General features: G+C 38.4%; 1 protein-coding gene across 1 annotated transcript; it reads right to left on the reverse strand.

The window, feature by feature from the left end:
- Positions 1–1,558: 1,558 nt before the first annotated feature.
- Positions 1,559–16,257, reverse strand: BET1 (Bet1 golgi vesicular membrane trafficking protein). Its single transcript, XM_063303646.1, has 4 exons — positions 16,035–16,257; positions 8,335–8,450; positions 3,087–3,143; positions 1,559–2,058 (listed from the first exon to the last, which is right to left on the reverse strand). The coding sequence occupies exons 1-4, from the start codon at positions 16,051–16,053 to the stop codon at positions 1,903–1,905; spliced, it is 348 nt and encodes a 115-aa protein (XP_063159716.1). The 5' UTR covers positions 16,054–16,257; the 3' UTR covers positions 1,559–1,902.
- Positions 16,258–17,408: the final 1,151 nt, after the last annotated feature.

Raw genomic sequence — 17,408 nt, forward strand, 5'->3', positions numbered from 1 at the left:
AATACATTTTAAATGTTTGTCACACTACAAACATTTTGGGCTAATATTTTCATTTAAAATATTAGCCCAAAATCTAACTTCATATTTTGTTTTCCTAAGCCCTGATTTTTTTCACCATAATCACCCTGCAGCCTTGTTGACAGATGCAACCTTTCTTCACCATAACCAAAGATAGCATTCTGTTCGCAAAGTATAATCATTAGCCATAAGTGAGTCTTGTAAGCAGATCTTGAAAGTCAGCTTCATCATATTCTTCAAATGGTTTAAAGCTTTAGCATTAACAACTTTAATGCTGAGAGGAGATGGGGTGACTTTGGAAAAAGGAAACACGCCTTATTGCACTTCCCTATATTTTTTAATCATATGTATGTATAGTTCTTAGGCATAAGCCTTACTATTAGTAAAATCAAAGGTGTTTCTCAATATTTTCAAATTAAATACTATAGGGTATCATTTTTATAACTGAAGCATTTATACATGATTAGAATAAACTACAAAACATGAATAGTTCTATTTTTTTTAATTGTTTAAATTGGAAAGTTTGTCACTGTAAAATACATACAAAAGAAGCAAGATATCCTTACTTGTATCAGTGTGGTTCTCCATGTTGGAATTGGAAAATGGAAGGAAAACATCACAGCTGTTTAAATGGCCAATTGTGATGAGTAGAATCCCCACTTTAGCACTCTTAATGGGATCCCAACTACACTGCAACTGGGTTTGCATTATCAAACTTTTCAACATAAACTCTGAAGCTTCTCATTGGAGATTAGGCCTGCTTCTAACTTATCTTTCACTGCATGCAAAAGACTTCTAAGCAGCACAATACAATGCTCAAGGTCATTTTGTTAACATGATCTAGATTGGTAACCATCTAGCAAGTTAATAGGAAGTTGAACACTGGAAAAAAATTAATCATTCACTATTGTGTCTCCCATTTTTCTTAAATTGGCAGATGTGTGTTAAAAATGATCCTCTATGAACTTCACAAAGATTAAATATAAAGTAGGTGTCATATATTACCAGGTTTCATTACTGGAAGATTATATTATACTACCAAATTAAAACAGTGACACTATTGATGCAGCTACCTAGTGTTGCTGCCAGGGATATACCAATACCTAATAAAACAGGCCATTTATTTAATGGGGATTTAGTATTTGTGGATCCCCTTCATCTTTTAATTAAAGAAGGGAACTCTAATCCGCTAAATTCCTTATTTCCAAAAATCTGTTTCATTATTACATTAGCTGAAACCTCAAATGTGTAATTATCATGGTCAGTGTACTGTAATCCAATCAAGAGCACATATAATATAGCAGCAGTATTTGGTTGTGCAACTATTTCACCTAACCTAGAAAGTTGCACAAACTGACTTTTATCCTCTCCCTCACACAACGACTCTACCTCAAAACTATTGTGCAGTTTAAAGTGTATTTTAACTGCAAGGCAAGTTCAGAACACAATTAAATTTTCTTATTAAAGCAATAACAATTCAACTCATCTTTGAAAAAAAGATATCTTGGTTTTTAAAACATTTGATAAATCCATACAAAACCACCAAGGTTACTTTTTATTAGTAGGAAAAAAGCAACTGTTGTTACAAAGTGTAACTTCTGAATATGAAAATGCCTGTTTTAACAATGGGATTCATCCTTAGTAAACTGGTTTTTTGGTTTGTAAAGAGCTGAGACTTGAACAGAATTCACTTCAGGAACCCTACAAAATAAGGGCTTTTTAAAAAATGGCAATGCTTCTGGCCTGATGAGCATTTAAGAATATACAGTACAGATCCAAATGCATTAATCCTAAATGCAGTTTACAAAAATTATTTACCAATTTTCTCAAAGAACTTTCTCAGAGTCCATCATGGTGTTAATAATCTCATAATGGAGGTCTGCATCACCTCAGTTTAATAACCCAATAAATCACAAAAAAGACAAACAATGAGAACAACATCATGTAGCATAACAGTTTTGTCTGGCTTCCTCTGGAGAGGATTTTCAGTCTGCCCATTGTTGCACCAAGGAATCCACTCGTGGAATCAAAATCATTGTCCTGTTGTTAAAAACATACAGAATTATTTTACTATTTTGCATTATCACCTACTAACTTTCAATACATAAAGATAGAGCTTGCAACAAATTGTATTTTCTCTGCTCAAGGATCAGCAAGGTATAATGATTAGAACAATTTTCCTCAACGTGGACCCCCTTCAGATGCGTGGATTTCAACTCTCAGGATTACCCAGTCATCTTGGCTATTATTGAGGAGCTGATGTTCATGTATCTGAACAGTACTCAGATTATGGAAAGCCAGGTCAGAGTTTTAACCAAAAATGTTGAGTTTAAATCTTCACTCAGCCATAAACCTCACTGAATTACCTCAGGCCTGTTACTGACTTTTTGGTCTAATGTATTTTATAGAGTTGTGAAGATAGTGCTTGATCCTTAGAGGGAAAATGAGATATCAATCAAATATTTCCTTTACTTCATTTTAAAAAACTAGATTTGGAGACAGTGAAAGTTACTCATGCAAAATCTTATAAAAATTAAATTGCTCCCACTTGTGGGGAAAGGACTGTAGTTCGGTGTCCAGTTCCCCTTCCCAAAAAGGTGACCGGTGGATTTTTTGCCTTTTTAGAAAATGTCCCACACTCCATCTTCATTTGTTTGCTAATATGTTTTAATATCCATATGCAAAAACTGGATTTTGGAAAAAAGGAAGAAAGAAACTTGTAACTATCTATTTTCTATAGAAATTTCTTATGTAGGAAAAAAAACAACAGAATTTTATAATGAGAATTTCAATATTTTGAACATGTAACATTTTAAAATGTGACACTTTTAACATGTTATATATGGGGCTAAATCCATATTCTTCATATATAAAGTAAACCCACTGAAATAACAAACTTAAATAATTATTCACTTATCTTACTAAATTCAGAGGATGTACTCTAAGCATAAAGGGGTTAGTATGTTAGTCAGAATTCACCTGAATGATGTAAAACTAAATTGATATATCTGAAAGCTTAGAATTAAACAGTTTCCATGCTCACCTAAACCGTTTAGGTAAATACATACCATTTCAGTTAATAATTTATTTTGTTGTTTAACTTCTGTTCCAATTTCAATGGAAAGCTATGAGAAAAAAGACATACTTGGTATATTACGATGCATAATAGTAACTGGATTAGTTAGGACATAACAAGCATATTTAAGGTATTTTCCAGATGCACCTTAAAGATCCAAGGTAGAAAATAGTATTTGGTAAGATAGCATTCGTTTCTAAACTGTTTCATTCATTTTCAAATATAAAATTTCTCCCTCCTAGTAATTTCTTTTCTTGTGTAGCAGGAAAAACCTTGTGGTATTGCTACAGTTTTCTGGTTTGCTCTGTTCTCTGAAGCCTTTAACAAGAGCAACTAAAGCCACATTGTATACTTTTAAATCTTTGTTTTGATTCACATTTCTTTTCTACTTATAATGTGCTTAGATAATTTGTTTCTCTTTTTCAGCTTTTAATCTGCTTCAGTATTTTAAAGCCTCTGTATTACTTAAGAACTACACACCAGTCATGTGTTGAGCAAAAAATAAGTGGTGCACATGGCAGATGAAACTTACAGAAGAGGACTAATAATATACTAGCCAGGTTGGGTAGTAGATTATTATACATCTCATTTATTTTCTATAGATTCCTTTGGATAATAATAATTCCACAAGGTTTGGTCCTTAGTCAAGGACCACTGCTCAAGACAAGCCATTTTCTTAGTCCAAGTGTTTTTTACCTGCACAGACTTTGATATGGATATACACTGTGTGCACAATTATTAGGCAAGTGAGTATTTTGACCATACCATCATTTTTATGCATATTTTCCACCTCCAAGCTGTAAAAACCTGAATGCTTATTGGATATAAGCATATCAGGTGATGTGTATTTGTGTAATGAGGGAGGGTGTGGCCTAAGGAGGTCAACACCCTATATCAAGGTGTGCATAATGATTAGGCAGCAGCTTTTCCTCAGGCAAAATGGGCCAAAAAAGAGATTTAACTGACTCTGAAAAGTCAAAAATTGTAAAAAGTCTTTCAGAGGGATGCAGCACTCTTGAAATTGCTAAGATATTGGGGCGTGACCACAGAACCATCAAACGTTTTGTTGCAAACAGTCAACAGGGTCGCAAGAAATGTGTTGAGGAAAAGATGACGCAAATTAACTGCCAAAGATTTGAGAAGAATCAAACGTGAAGCTACCAGGAACCCATTATCCTCCAGCGCTGTCATATTCCAGAACTGCAACCTACCTGGAGTGCCCAGAAGTACAAGGTGTTCAGCGCTCAGAGACATGGCCAAGGTAAGGAAGGATAAAACTCAACCACCACTGAACAAGATACATAAGTTGAAACGGCATGACTGGGCCAAGAAATATCTGAAGACAGATTTTTCAATGGGTTTATGGACTGATGAAATGAGAGTGACTCTTGACAGACCAGATGGATGGGCCTGTGGCTGGATCAGTAACGGGCACAGAGCTCCACTTCGACTCAGACGCCAGCAAGGTGGAGGTGGGGTACTGGTATGGGCTGGTATTATTAAAAATGAGCTAGTTGGACCTTTTCGGGTTGAAGATGGACTCAAAATCAACTCCCAAACCTACTGCCAGTTTTTAGAAGACACTTTCTTCAAGCAGTGGTACAGGAAAACTGCATCTTTCAAGAAGACCATGATGTTTATGCAGGACAATGCTCCATCGCATGCATCAAAGTACTCCACTGCGTGGCTAGCCAGTAAAGGCCTCAAAGATGAAAGAATAATGACATGGCCCCCTTCCTCACCTGACCTAAACCCTATTGAGAACTTGTGGGCCCTTTTCAAACAGGAGATTTATGGTGAAGGAAAACAGTACACCTCTCTGAACTGTGGGAGGCTGTGGTTGCTGCTGCACAAAAAGTTGATAGTCAACAGATCAAGAAACTGACAGACTCCATGACTGGAAGGCTTATGACTGTTATTGCAAAGAAGGGTGGCTATATTGGTCACTGATTTGTTTGAAATGTCAGAAATGTTTATTTGTAAATTTTGAGTTGTTTGTTTATGATTCTCACTTTAACAGATGAAAATAAACGAGATGGGGGAATTTTCATTTTTCATTTAGTTGCATAATAATTCTGCACACTAATAGTTGCCCAATAATCGTGCACACATAGATATGCTCCTAAGAAAGCCAAAACCTCACTTTTACTTCCTTAAATATTCAGGTTTGAGGTTTATTAACATTTTGGATTGACCAAGAGCACTGTAGTTGTTCAATAATGAAATTCATCCTCAAAAATGCAACTTGCCTAATAATTGTGCACGCAGTGCACAACTTAAGCATATATTCCCCATACTACTTTAGAACAAAAAGAATTCAGTTAAGAGCAGGGGAGAAAGTTGACAATACTTTAAAAGTACAGAGTTGACTGAGAGCCTGCAGATTTGATATCCCACCCCTATTTTTGTAGCTCTTCGATTACATAGACCAAATTCAGCAGCGAACATTGCTTGTTAGCTATACAATCTTTCCTGTTTTAATAAGCCACACTTAATTTGCTTTTTCGCATTGAATCACCTCCTCTCTTCTCAAAAAACAGGCCAAACATTCTGGCTCTGCTGCCTTCACCACATCACCACCAGTATGCCTCTTAAACAATTGATAAATAGGTAAATCAGCCCCTATCCAGGTGTAAAGAAATAAACAGGAACGGAATCAGTAAGGACTCATGGCAGTTTAAAACCAGCAACATTCTCTTTATAAGGTGTTATAACCAACTGTGCCATTTCATGCTTAACAAATAAAGGAGTTTTCCTAGGCCTGCCGTTGCTTCCTGAACTTTTCCAGTTGTGCATCTCCCAATCTTGTGACAATCTGCACTGTCTCCTCTCTTTCTGACGCTAATCAGTAATAAAGTCATCAAACCAGACAATGCATTCATTCATAGGAAATGAACTGGCAGTGAATTATCTGAAAAATGACGTCAGAGTAAGGGTAGGCAGCTGAATGGAAACATCAGTTTAATTTGGCTGCTGTTCAAAAAAAAGGCTAATTCTATGCTTGGAATTATCAGGAAGGGGATTAATTAGTCCCTCTCTCTCAGCCCAACCCACCTCACAGGGTTGCTGTTGTGGAGAAAATAGGAGGAAGGAGCAGCATTAGGTATGTTCGCTGCCTTAAGTTATTTATAAAAATAACAAAGGCAGGACAATAAATAAATAAATATAAATATAAATAATATAAATAGAACAGCCAATATTAAAATGCCCTTAACATAAATCTAAGGTGTGTCTGCATTTAGTACTGTGTAGGGTTCTGATCACAAAACCTTTACAGCTTTACCTTGTACAGCTGAAGAAGGTACCAAAAAAAAGCAGCTACTGTAAAATGATTAAGCTGCTAAAGCAGCTTCCCTATGAGGGAAGCATCAAGAGCTTTTTAGCTTGGAATGAAAATAAGTTAAGGAAGACAAAGGCTTAAAACCTTCATGGATGGTATTGAAAATGTGGACAGAAAGGAAGTTTTCTCTTTCATAATGCTGGAACTTAGAGTCACTCATTAAAATAGGAGATTGTTTTAATAAAAGGAAGTGCTGCTTTACATTTAAATAGGAATTTATTGCCATCAGATATGGTGAAATTTAGAAGATTTTTTTAAAAGATTAACTCAATAGCAAATAATCTTCCTGACCTTCCTTTGCTACCTCTGGAATCAAAGGTAGCTTGACTCGGGTATCAGTTGCTAAGGAACATCAGTAGAGGAGAGATACTACTCTTCTGTCTGCATTTGTGAACTTCTGAATGCTCTCTGGAACACAGAATGCTGAACTAGACGGATCATTAGCCAAATCTAGGGCAGCTCTTACATACGTTGCTCACTTTCATAAACTTTCTCATAGAGAAGATTCTCCTCTTCCCTGTTTTTTGGACTTAAGTTTTGTCCTCAAAGGATGCATTTTCCAGCCCTCTTGTTATGTCACAAGGTTAATGCAACCATAAACCATGAAGTAGACCACAGCCAATAAAAATAGATGTGGAGTCCTTGGTGTTCTCTAAGCTTGGTTGTTTGCTTGCAGATGTTTCATTACCCAACTTGATAACATCAGTGCTAGTGAGTTTGATCCCTGTTTTTATACAGTATCTTGCCCTGCCAGTGTGGTGGGGGTGTGGTTTTCTCCTTGGTAGTTCCTTGATTAGGCTGTTGTTTGTTTGTTTATCTGAGTGTTGGCTACTGGAGAGGATGTGTTCTGGTCTTTTCATTTCCTTCTTAGCTTTTTTATTGTCTCTTTGGAATGGTGTGTAAATATGGTTTATCTCTATATGTCTATTGATGGCTGATTTGTCTGAATGCCAAGCTTCCAGGAATTCCCTAGTGATCTTGGATTTAGTTTGGCCTAGGATGCTCAGAGTTTCCCACCTGAAACAGTGGTTGAGTCCGTTCGTGTGTTGTGAAATTAATGAGTTTTCATCCTGTCTTCAGACTGCTAGTCGGTGTTTATGGATGCGCTCTGCTATTCTTCTGTCTGTCTGTCCTACATAATGGCTGACTGATAGGCAGAAGACTATCAGAGCGCATCCAACACTGGCAGGGCAAGCTACTGTATATAAACAGGGAGTAAACCGCACACACACTAGCACTGATGATGTTTCCTAGTTGGGTAATGAAATGTCTGCAAGCAAACAACCAAACTCAAAGAGCACCAAGGACTCCACAGTTCAACCCTGAACTACATATATTCTCTACTACTAGAAAGTAGAGATAATCAGCTATTTTCAAAAGCTCTCTGCTGGCAGTCAGCTCAGACATCTGGAAAAAGCAATCTGTTCTAGCTTGTTGCATGGGGAGAATAGGGACACACACAGAGAAAACGATGTTCAGAAGAGCATGTCTTCACACACTTTTGACTGATTGGATTATTTGTCTAAGACCACTTACAACTGATATGCGGCTCCCAAGGAAATGTGGCCCTCAGCTGAAAAAAGGTTGCCATTTACAGGTAGACTGACTTACTAGTCCTTGTTGATTTACCACCCCCTCAGGAACACAATTCTTAGTCACACTGCCAAACAAGCCGATCTTCTGCTGTTCCAGCTTGTAACTAATACTTTGATTAGCCAAAAGGGCTGCTGAAGCTAAAACCCAATTACAGGTAGAATCTGTTCTATGAACAAGTGTCCCATGCCTTTTGATGGGCAACACTGCCTGAATTCAATTAAACTGTTGCTATACTGCTATTATACTGGTAATCCATTATGTACTTCAATCAGTTTGGATGCTGCTGGTATAATGATATACTTACAGATTTTATGGCAGTGACTTTTGAACGCAAACTTTCTGTTAACTTTTCATTTTCTTCTTCATATACACTATAGCCACTATTGGTATAGCCATAATTGCTGCCAGCAGCTCCTTCACCTGAAAAGACAATCAGATTAAAGCACCAGAAATTCAGCTGGAAAAATAGGGTTTCTGGAGGGAAAGAGCAGTTTAGTTTTATTAAATCATCACCTGTCTTAAGAGAAAAGGCAAGTAACGTCATTGTACAATATGAACAACCTCAACTCTTCATAATCTAAAGTTGAACAGGGATAAAGCAAATAAGAAGAAGAAGGGAAGACATACAAAGGTAACTAATTCATGTTACCCTCAGGGCTTTCCTGTCCATAGTCCAATCCAATGGGTTGAAATTGAAAAGTTCCTTTTCACTGATAAAGAGAATTTAGGATCCAGGTCCATCGTTTTAAAAATGGCTGAACTGGACAGTCCAAAGCCTCCATACACTCTTAACACTTTTCACAAGACTACATATTAAAGTCCATTCTCTTCCCCTTCCTTGATTTTCTGACTGGTGTACGTATCTGGATCATCTATTAAATTGGATGTGCTATTTTCTTTCTCCTTGCACATCATGCCAACACAAAATCAAAGACATTATCTTCCCAAACTGTTAAGTACTGCTCTTTAAAATCTGTTTTAGAAATTGTCCCTTGCCTTTTTCTTCAGCAAGAATAGGCAGTGTTACTCTTTAAGACCAGCAGTTAAAAAACTTTCTACTTAGGTAGTTTGTGATCATGTGCTCCCAGTGGTATCTGCCTGTTCAATACATTCAGACTCCTATTTAGCATCAGGGACTATGTGGATGGGTCTTTTCTGTGCTACTACCCCTTTTAGGTTAGCATGCAGTGACCATATTTTCTTGGAAAAAAAATAAAGGACAAACCTGAAAAAGGTTCATAAGGATAACAAAATTGTTTATGTTTATAACTTTGCTTTACAAAGAAAAATTCAACAGCAAAACCAAGAAAATAAATAATTAAATAAATCTAAAGGACACCTTTCTGAAACAAGGGACTGTTCTTTATAATAAAGGACATATGTCACTGCAGGTTAGCATCAACTCTTCTGGTGCTTAGGGAAGCCATTAAGAGCTGGCTATTTGAGAAGGCCTTTGGGGGTGAAATGATTGAATACCTCTTTTAATAAGTTAATGTTACAGAACTTTTAGATTGTTCCTTAGTGTAATGAGGCAATACTATGTTGTATTGTTTCCCTCTTTTTATTGTAAATTGGGAATGTAAGTTACTTAAAGTCAGTTACAATTGAAGCTGCCTATAACTATAGATAAATATTCACACATACACACTCAATTGCATTTGCAATCCATTTTTTTTATTTAAAACATATGTAAGCCACTACCTAGTTAAAAATAATCTTGATGTACAATAGAAAACTTCAGGAGCCCATTTTCAACACCACTACAGGTAGTCCTTGTTTAGCACCCGCAACTGGGACCAGCAACTTGGTCATTAAGCAAAGCAGTCACTAAGTGAAAAATCACCTAACCGTGATGGTGCTTACAATTTTATTTAAGCTTTCCTTTGCTTTACAGCATCAGAAAGATATGGATTCAAACAGCCAGGTGAGCCCAAATGGCGGGGAAGGTTTCTGGAATTTGATTCATGAGGAAGCTGGGTAAAAGGGCAAATCTTATATGCTTTGCAATGCTCACCCTGGCGCTGGGATAATTAGTGAGAAGGGAATTAATGTTGTATTTACATTCATTGGAGAGGAAGGGATTACAAGAGAGTAAGCAGACACACAATGGGAATAAAAATCAAAAGGAATGCGCTAGCCCCGGCTGTTTGCCTAGCAAGCCAGGTAGGAGGCAAAGAAAGGCCTTTAGCCAAACTGTTAGGGTCTTGTCAATTTCAGGCATCAGCTGCAGCCCTCAGGTGGGTTCCAATCAACTAATTAAGCTCACAGAGCTGAGCTTGTTAACTTGCAGCTAACACTTTTTAGGGAAGTGTTGCACTGTGGAGAAAAGCATCTCAGGAAGAGAGCTTATTCAGGCAATCTCTCCACTCTGCAAGGCGTAGGGGGGAAGAAAAAAAACAGGTCAGGCATGAGACAATGCATACTAATTGACTAATGATGAACATGTGACAGATGCTGCAAAGGTTGTAAATGCAGGCATTGGTCACAAAATTACTTTATTACCACCGTAACTGAATGGTCACTGTCTGAGGCAGTCACTAAATGAGGATTGCCTATTGGTAATTCTCCATATCTTGAATACAGAAGCCAAACAAAATGTACATTAAGTATAATTTAGAGAAGTTGCTAGCTGAGGTCTTTGATTTTATGATAGTTTTAATTAAACATCAATTTAAAATCCAGTATTAAAGGCACTTTTGGATGCAACTATCATACTATAAATAGTAAAGTGAACCATATTCTTGGAAGGTAAACCTGGGTTTACCTGGGACGCGGTGGCGCTGCGGGTTAAACCGCTGAGCTGCCGATCGGAAGGTCGGTGGTTCGAAACCGTGCAGCGGGGTGAGCTCCCGTTGCTAGTCCCAGCTCCTGCTCACCTAGCAGTTCGAAAACATGCAAATGTGAGTAGATCAATAGGTACCACTTCGGCGGGAAGGTAACGGCGTTCCGTGTCGTCATGCTGGCCACATGACCACGGAAGTGTCTACGGACAAACGCCGGCTCTTCGGCTTTGAAATGGAGATGAGCACCGCCCCCTAGAGTCAGACACGACTGGACTTTACGTCAAGGGAAACCTTTACTTTTACCTTAAACCTGGGTTAAAAGAATGTTGTTAAATTATATTCCAAAAATCTGGAACTTGTCAATTTATAACTTTCATTATATTTGGCTTGGACTGTTGCAAAGAAAGTGACTTTGTATTCCTGGATGAACATTTATGAATCAGATTCTAGTAGTTGGCTTAATGAAATGTGTCAGCTTTCAGCCTTCAAACTGGCTTTGTTTCAACAGTCAGGCAGGATTGGACAATGCAATTCTGTACAGGTTTAATTTACTGTTTAAAAAATGAATTTGTAATTATTTGCATAAGTACAAAATTGATATTTGAAATTGTAGAATAAATTTTGAAATTTGAATTAATTTGCATTTTTAGTATTTTTACCGTTTTCCCTCCCAGTTACTTTTTTTTTCTTTTTTGGCTCTTTCTAACATACTGCTTTTTCTTATTTCTTTTCTTTGCTTTTTAAAATTAGCCTTGTGTAGGTTTTTTTCTTTTACATATAGTTTATCTCTTAATATTTTTACTGTGAACATCTAAACTTGTGTCTAACTGCTATATATTTGTAATTTTTTTTAAAAAAAATCAATTATAGTATGTTGTAAATTCAAAAAAAAATTACCGTACATACATACTAGGCCTATCATACTGAACTGCAAAGATCTGGATGGCCACTAGATGACCGCCATGGGGTAAAGAAACCTAATACGTTGCTGCCATTTAGTGGTAGCCTAATAAATATGCTATTTAATAATTTATTTCCACACACACACGATAATTTATTCTATTGTAACTATTTCACTATGATTTTTACTTTTAAAGTGATTTGGTCACTAAATTTAATCTTAGAAAATTGCACTAATTCACAAAATTTTTATTAATTTTCTTATACAGTTTTTTAAGGTGCTACAAAATACCAGCAAACCCCTTCCCCCCCATTAACTGGACATGAGCCATAAAAGCTTGTGTGTAAATAAATCTGTTAAGTTCCTAAAGTGCCACAAAACTTTTTCTTAGCCCGTTTTCCCCACAGCAGACTATCATGGCTCCTTTGGAAACAAAAATATTAGGTCAACTTTTAGATTGAAAGATACAATCTTACATGTTTCACAAGTTAGAAATAAGAGAAGATTGCATTTTGTTGTAACCAACAGCCTCATTTCAAATGTTCCTCATTACTACATCCCATTTCTTATTTGAAAATCATAATGGTTTTACAAGCATTATGATTTTCAAATAATCATAATGGTTTTAGAAGCATACTAATTTTACAAACAAAACTAAGCTGCTCAATCATTAGCAGTAACGTAAATTGTAACAACTGAGCAATAGTAAGCAAACAGACCATGACAACATTTGCTGAATTCAGTTACTGTACAATTTATAAATTAGAAGTCTATATATACAGTATCTATTCAGAAATAAGTTCCTCTTAAGTTTAAGGTAGGTAGGGAAAGTTTGTAGCCAGAGTCCTACCAACATCAATAGGTCATGATTATTTCCCGTTTCCTTCAATGAAATGAACACAAGGATTTGACTGCTTAAAAAAACAGAAAAAAGCCCTATATATCTACAGAATGGCAAAATGAATTACAAATTATTTGGGAGATATGCAACTTTTTTTTTAAGATAAGGGGCCATTTTCAGTTCCTGTGGACCATGTGTTGCACAAGGGTGGGGCAAGTTGAAGTGGGTATGTTCAAATATATACATGCCTATAGCCCTTTCAACCACACACAGTTCTTGCCCTCTTACATAACAGCCCACAGATATACCAAATGCATGATAAACTTGACAGCTGAAAAAGTAGCGGCTGGAGAAGAGAAGGAAGAGCAAAGGTCAGGTAAACGTCAGGTATGTTGATGACTTAGAAATCAATGACTTGCAGATTATTTTACTGAAAAGATATGGCTTGTAAGATACGGACCCTCAATACCACAAGTAGGAAAATGGGTTTATAATGTTCATATGGGACCAGGAGCTTTACTTCCAGGTAGTTAGAATGACAGAATAATGATGAAACTAGAATAATGATGGTACTAGGTCTACTCATTTCTTGGACAACTAAGCACTGTACAGTGACCATTTTACATGGACAGAATTCAAAAGTTATACCTCATACACTAGAAGCGTTTCTCACAATTCCAGATGTCTATTTTGTAACTGATGCAACACAGAGACACAGCTAGTTTCTTCCCAGAATCTCATACATCGTTTTACTCAATGATCTCAAGATTCTTCAGAAATCCACTGATGACACTACCATGGAGAAAAACCACTCCTCTTCTCCTCAAGGAGGTTTGGGGCAAGGTGTTATTGGTATGCTAATGAAACCCTGTGCTATTCCACCTTGTCATCAGTCAGACAAAGCAGTGAAACTACTTTTGGAATGAGAGAGCACTAATAGAGGGAATGAAGGCAATTGAAGTTTAAACGGAATAAATCCAAGCTCCTGTTGGTAGTTTCTCTGACCAGGAGACAGTGCTCAAACCATCACCAGTGAGGTTTCGTTTTCCTAAACAAAGGTATGCAACATTTCATTAGTAATCCCTGAGAAGCACTCTCACAGATACATCCAGGCAGGACAAAAAACTAATTTTGATTTAATTGAATGCAGATAATGAATGCTATCCAGGTGCCTTTTCTAATAACCACCTGCAGAATTAACAAATTAATGATGCAGCAGCAACTTGGGGACGGGACAGGGGGCTCCACACAAGACTTGGGAAGCTATATACCTCAACAAGCTTATCCTAAAGGTCAAGGGTAAAGCTTATGGTGCTGATACATCTTGTCATTGAAGGCGCAAGCAACAACTGAAGATGCAACAGATAGGTGAGGCTTGTGGAGCAGGTTCAAGCCTTTCCAAACCGAGATTCCTTGAATCTAACTTGGTTAGATTACCGGCACGTGGTGGATTTGCCTTTACATTTTCTCAAAATTTCACATAGTGGCAGCCACTAAACTGCTACTTGGTCCAGCTGAAGAATTAAGATTCTGCCACTTCAAATTGCTGATGGTCACTTTTAAATTTGGTAATAACTTAGGGATAGATACAATCCGGATTAACTCTTTTCTGTGTGAGACCCCCTATGTTACAATCATCCAAGAAATCCTACCTTCAAAACTAGGATAGTGTGCCCCTGGAGCAAGCCTGCTCATGGAATATCACCCTGACACCTTATTTAATGTCTTTCCAGCCTCACATGAATGCTGGAAATCTATATTCTCATTTTGACGTAGGTTATAATGAATAATTATTGGGTCTGCTGGATTTTATTCTTTCTATGCCACGAGATATGTATAAATTACTCAGAATTTGGATTGGGGTGGGTGGGTGTCAACCATTTGAGTTTTAAACAGAAAAGTGGCATACCCTACCTCTATTTTTCTCCAAGTTTTCTATGTGAAATACAGGAGTGTGGCAAGGTTATTAATGAGTCAAAATGCACAGACCTCTGCAGAGTTAGATGAGACACAGTTTATCCATACAAAATGGGAAACATTTTTGACAAGACCCAAAAAGAGAATATGTAAATAGGAGAAACTGAGCTACAAAAATACTTTATTATGCAGAACACACTATAGCAGAATATCATTGAATTACTTTGCAGATAATTAATTTCTATATTAAATTTCTCATTACTTTGCAGGGTCCAAGTATTTTCAGAATATACCAGGTTTCTAGGAATTTCTTGAAGGCTGATTAAAATAGGCAAGCTATCTGCATAATGTGTAGTGTTAACTTTGTCACAGTAAATGCTATTTCTTGACTTAGCTCCCCAATTAGCATTCAATAAAAGATTTCTGAAAAATTAAATTATTCCTAGATGTTATAGGTTAGAGTATGGGAATTATGTATACCTCTTTTAAAAGTTAATGCAGTTTCAGAAAGTTCACTCTCATTAACGCAGAGAAGACTGGGCTGCATACTAAGCATCCACACAGGTGACATTATTAATGCCATAATATCCACTGCTGCTCCATCTTTTCATTACACATGCAGCCTTAAATCTCCTGATACAACTCTCCGGTTGTATCTAGTCTGCCAGTCCATCCGCACAGAAACCACTGGAGGAAAATATTCCTCTTTCCCTCTATAATCCCCTCCCACATACCCTGGGAAAGAGACTGGAGGACTTCTTTGTAGCATATGTGGGAAGGTATACAGAACAAAAAAGCTAGAGGTAGCATTTTATCAATCTCATCATAGACTACAGTTGGTTTCAACATTCAGTAATGCAGTGATTTCTGCAGATACTTGATAAAAGGCCCTGCAAGCACTACCCTGGATCACAGTGCCCAGGTGGTCCTTTAAAGATCTGAGATCCAAGTTCATCTGACTAGGATGACTGAACCAGAATACCTGATACCCTACCTGTATTTATTTGTTAGATTTATATCTTGCGTTTTGGTACAGGAGCACAAGGCAGTGTACAAGGTGTTCCTCCTATTTTTCCCAACTACAGCCCAGCGGGGTAGGCTGAACTGAATGCAACTGAACCAAAGTCACCCCGTGGGCTTTGGACTAAGCCTAGTGTATAACCCGGATTTCCCTGGTTCCAGCCCAACACCCTCCTCCTTACACCCCACCGGCTATTTGCATCGCTGCCCTCTGCTCTGGAATTCAACTATATGGCTTAACAACCCCGCAGTTAAGTTGCATCCACACCTGCAATGGAGTGTTTTGAACTCTCAGGCACGTTAAGCGTAAATCCCACTGATGAGAGAAAGGACTAAAGACATCGGTAGGTAGGAAGGAGGTAGGTAGGAAGGAGGGAATCACCAGGCCTCTGCTATTCAGCCCCTCGCCTTAATGAATGAGAGGAAGGCTAGCCTTGACCCCCGGTGGGCTCAGGCCTTTTCCCGAAGACGCGCGGCCCTGACCTCTCCTCCGCAGAGCCCAGCTCCCCGCAACTAACTCCTGGTTGCTGATCCCCACTTACCCAGCCCAGCCCTCCGCATCCTGACTCTCCACAGGAGAGGCGAGATAAGCCCTTCTCCTGCGACACACGGGAACCACTGAAGACCGCCGTTCACACACTCAACGGGAAGGAGAAAACGGGGGAGCAGTTTCAGGAATTCCCACCGTACCCCTCAAACGCCACGACAGCGCTAAGTCCCTGCAAAGCCTTCCGGGGAATGTAGTCTCGCCTGTTGCCCTCGCGAGGCCTTCTGGGTAACGTAGTTTCTAAAGGAAAAGGAACTCCCGGGGATTTCTGGATAATGTAGTTTTATAAGCCTGCTTGGTTACTTCGGCACGTAAAACGCGTTTGTTATCGAGTTTGCTGATGGGATCGAGAGTAATAAATATCGGTGACTCTTTTTCTACGTTGATTATCCTTGTCACTTTTATATGTGGAAGAGAAAACGGACGATCGGATTAAGGGAGGCAGCCGGAAACAACCATCATTACTTCTCATTTCTTCTGTGGTTTTGCAAGCTAGACAATAGCAGGCTGGAAGAGCGAAGGCTGAAAGCCCCCATGGAGGCAGCAGCGTCTTTGCCCCGGACGAGAGAAGGGTCGACAAAGCCCAAAGCGGCGGCTGCCATCGTTTATCCTCGGACCTGCAAGGAGATGGGAACCTATTGTGGATTTTGAACTCGTGCTCTGGGCGCTCATAAATAGCTAGAGAAAACTAGCTTATTTATAAAAGGGCTGCCACGAGGAACAGGGCCAATCATAAACCACCCGCTTCCCAGGAGGCGAGCAAGTTCCTGCCCCATGGCTTTATCGTTTCCAGTGGGACATGGAGGTCAAATGCAAATAAATATAATGCTGTGTGAAGCTTTGCAGCATGCTAACTTCGTACTTCTTTATTATGGTTAAAATAATCTTTTTTTAGAAAGCCAGATGGAACAAGGTGCTTTGTGGGTACCAGATGTCTGGGCAGCCCTTTGGTGCCATTGTTGGGCATCTGCAGCAACCACAGTGACACCAAACAACACATGCATGATGTAATTACTCATTAGATAGTTGCATCAGAATGCCTGATTCTGTCATCACGCTTGTCACTTACTACCTTCCCCTCCCCCTGCAGATGTCCTGGCTTGTATCTTGCTGCTGACCCCAGCTCTAGGTCTTTCATCATAGAGGATGGGTCATAAATATGAGTGGAGAACGACAACTATGGCCCTTTCTGAAAAGAAGCAACCACTTCGCCTTCTCACTAGGTCACTTACATTCTTCCTCTGGCAGCAAGAAAAATCAAAGGATAACAAGAAGCCACAGCTGCTCTTTCGTATAATCATCACACTGTGTTTGTACAATAGGCTTAAAAGTAATTTGCCCAACCCAATTTTCTTGATTTGTATGGTAC

The sequence above is a fragment of the Candoia aspera genome, chromosome 4 (genome assembly GCF_035149785.1).
Source record: "Candoia aspera isolate rCanAsp1 chromosome 4, rCanAsp1.hap2, whole genome shotgun sequence".
NCBI lineage: Eukaryota > Metazoa > Chordata > Lepidosauria > Squamata > Boidae > Candoia > Candoia aspera.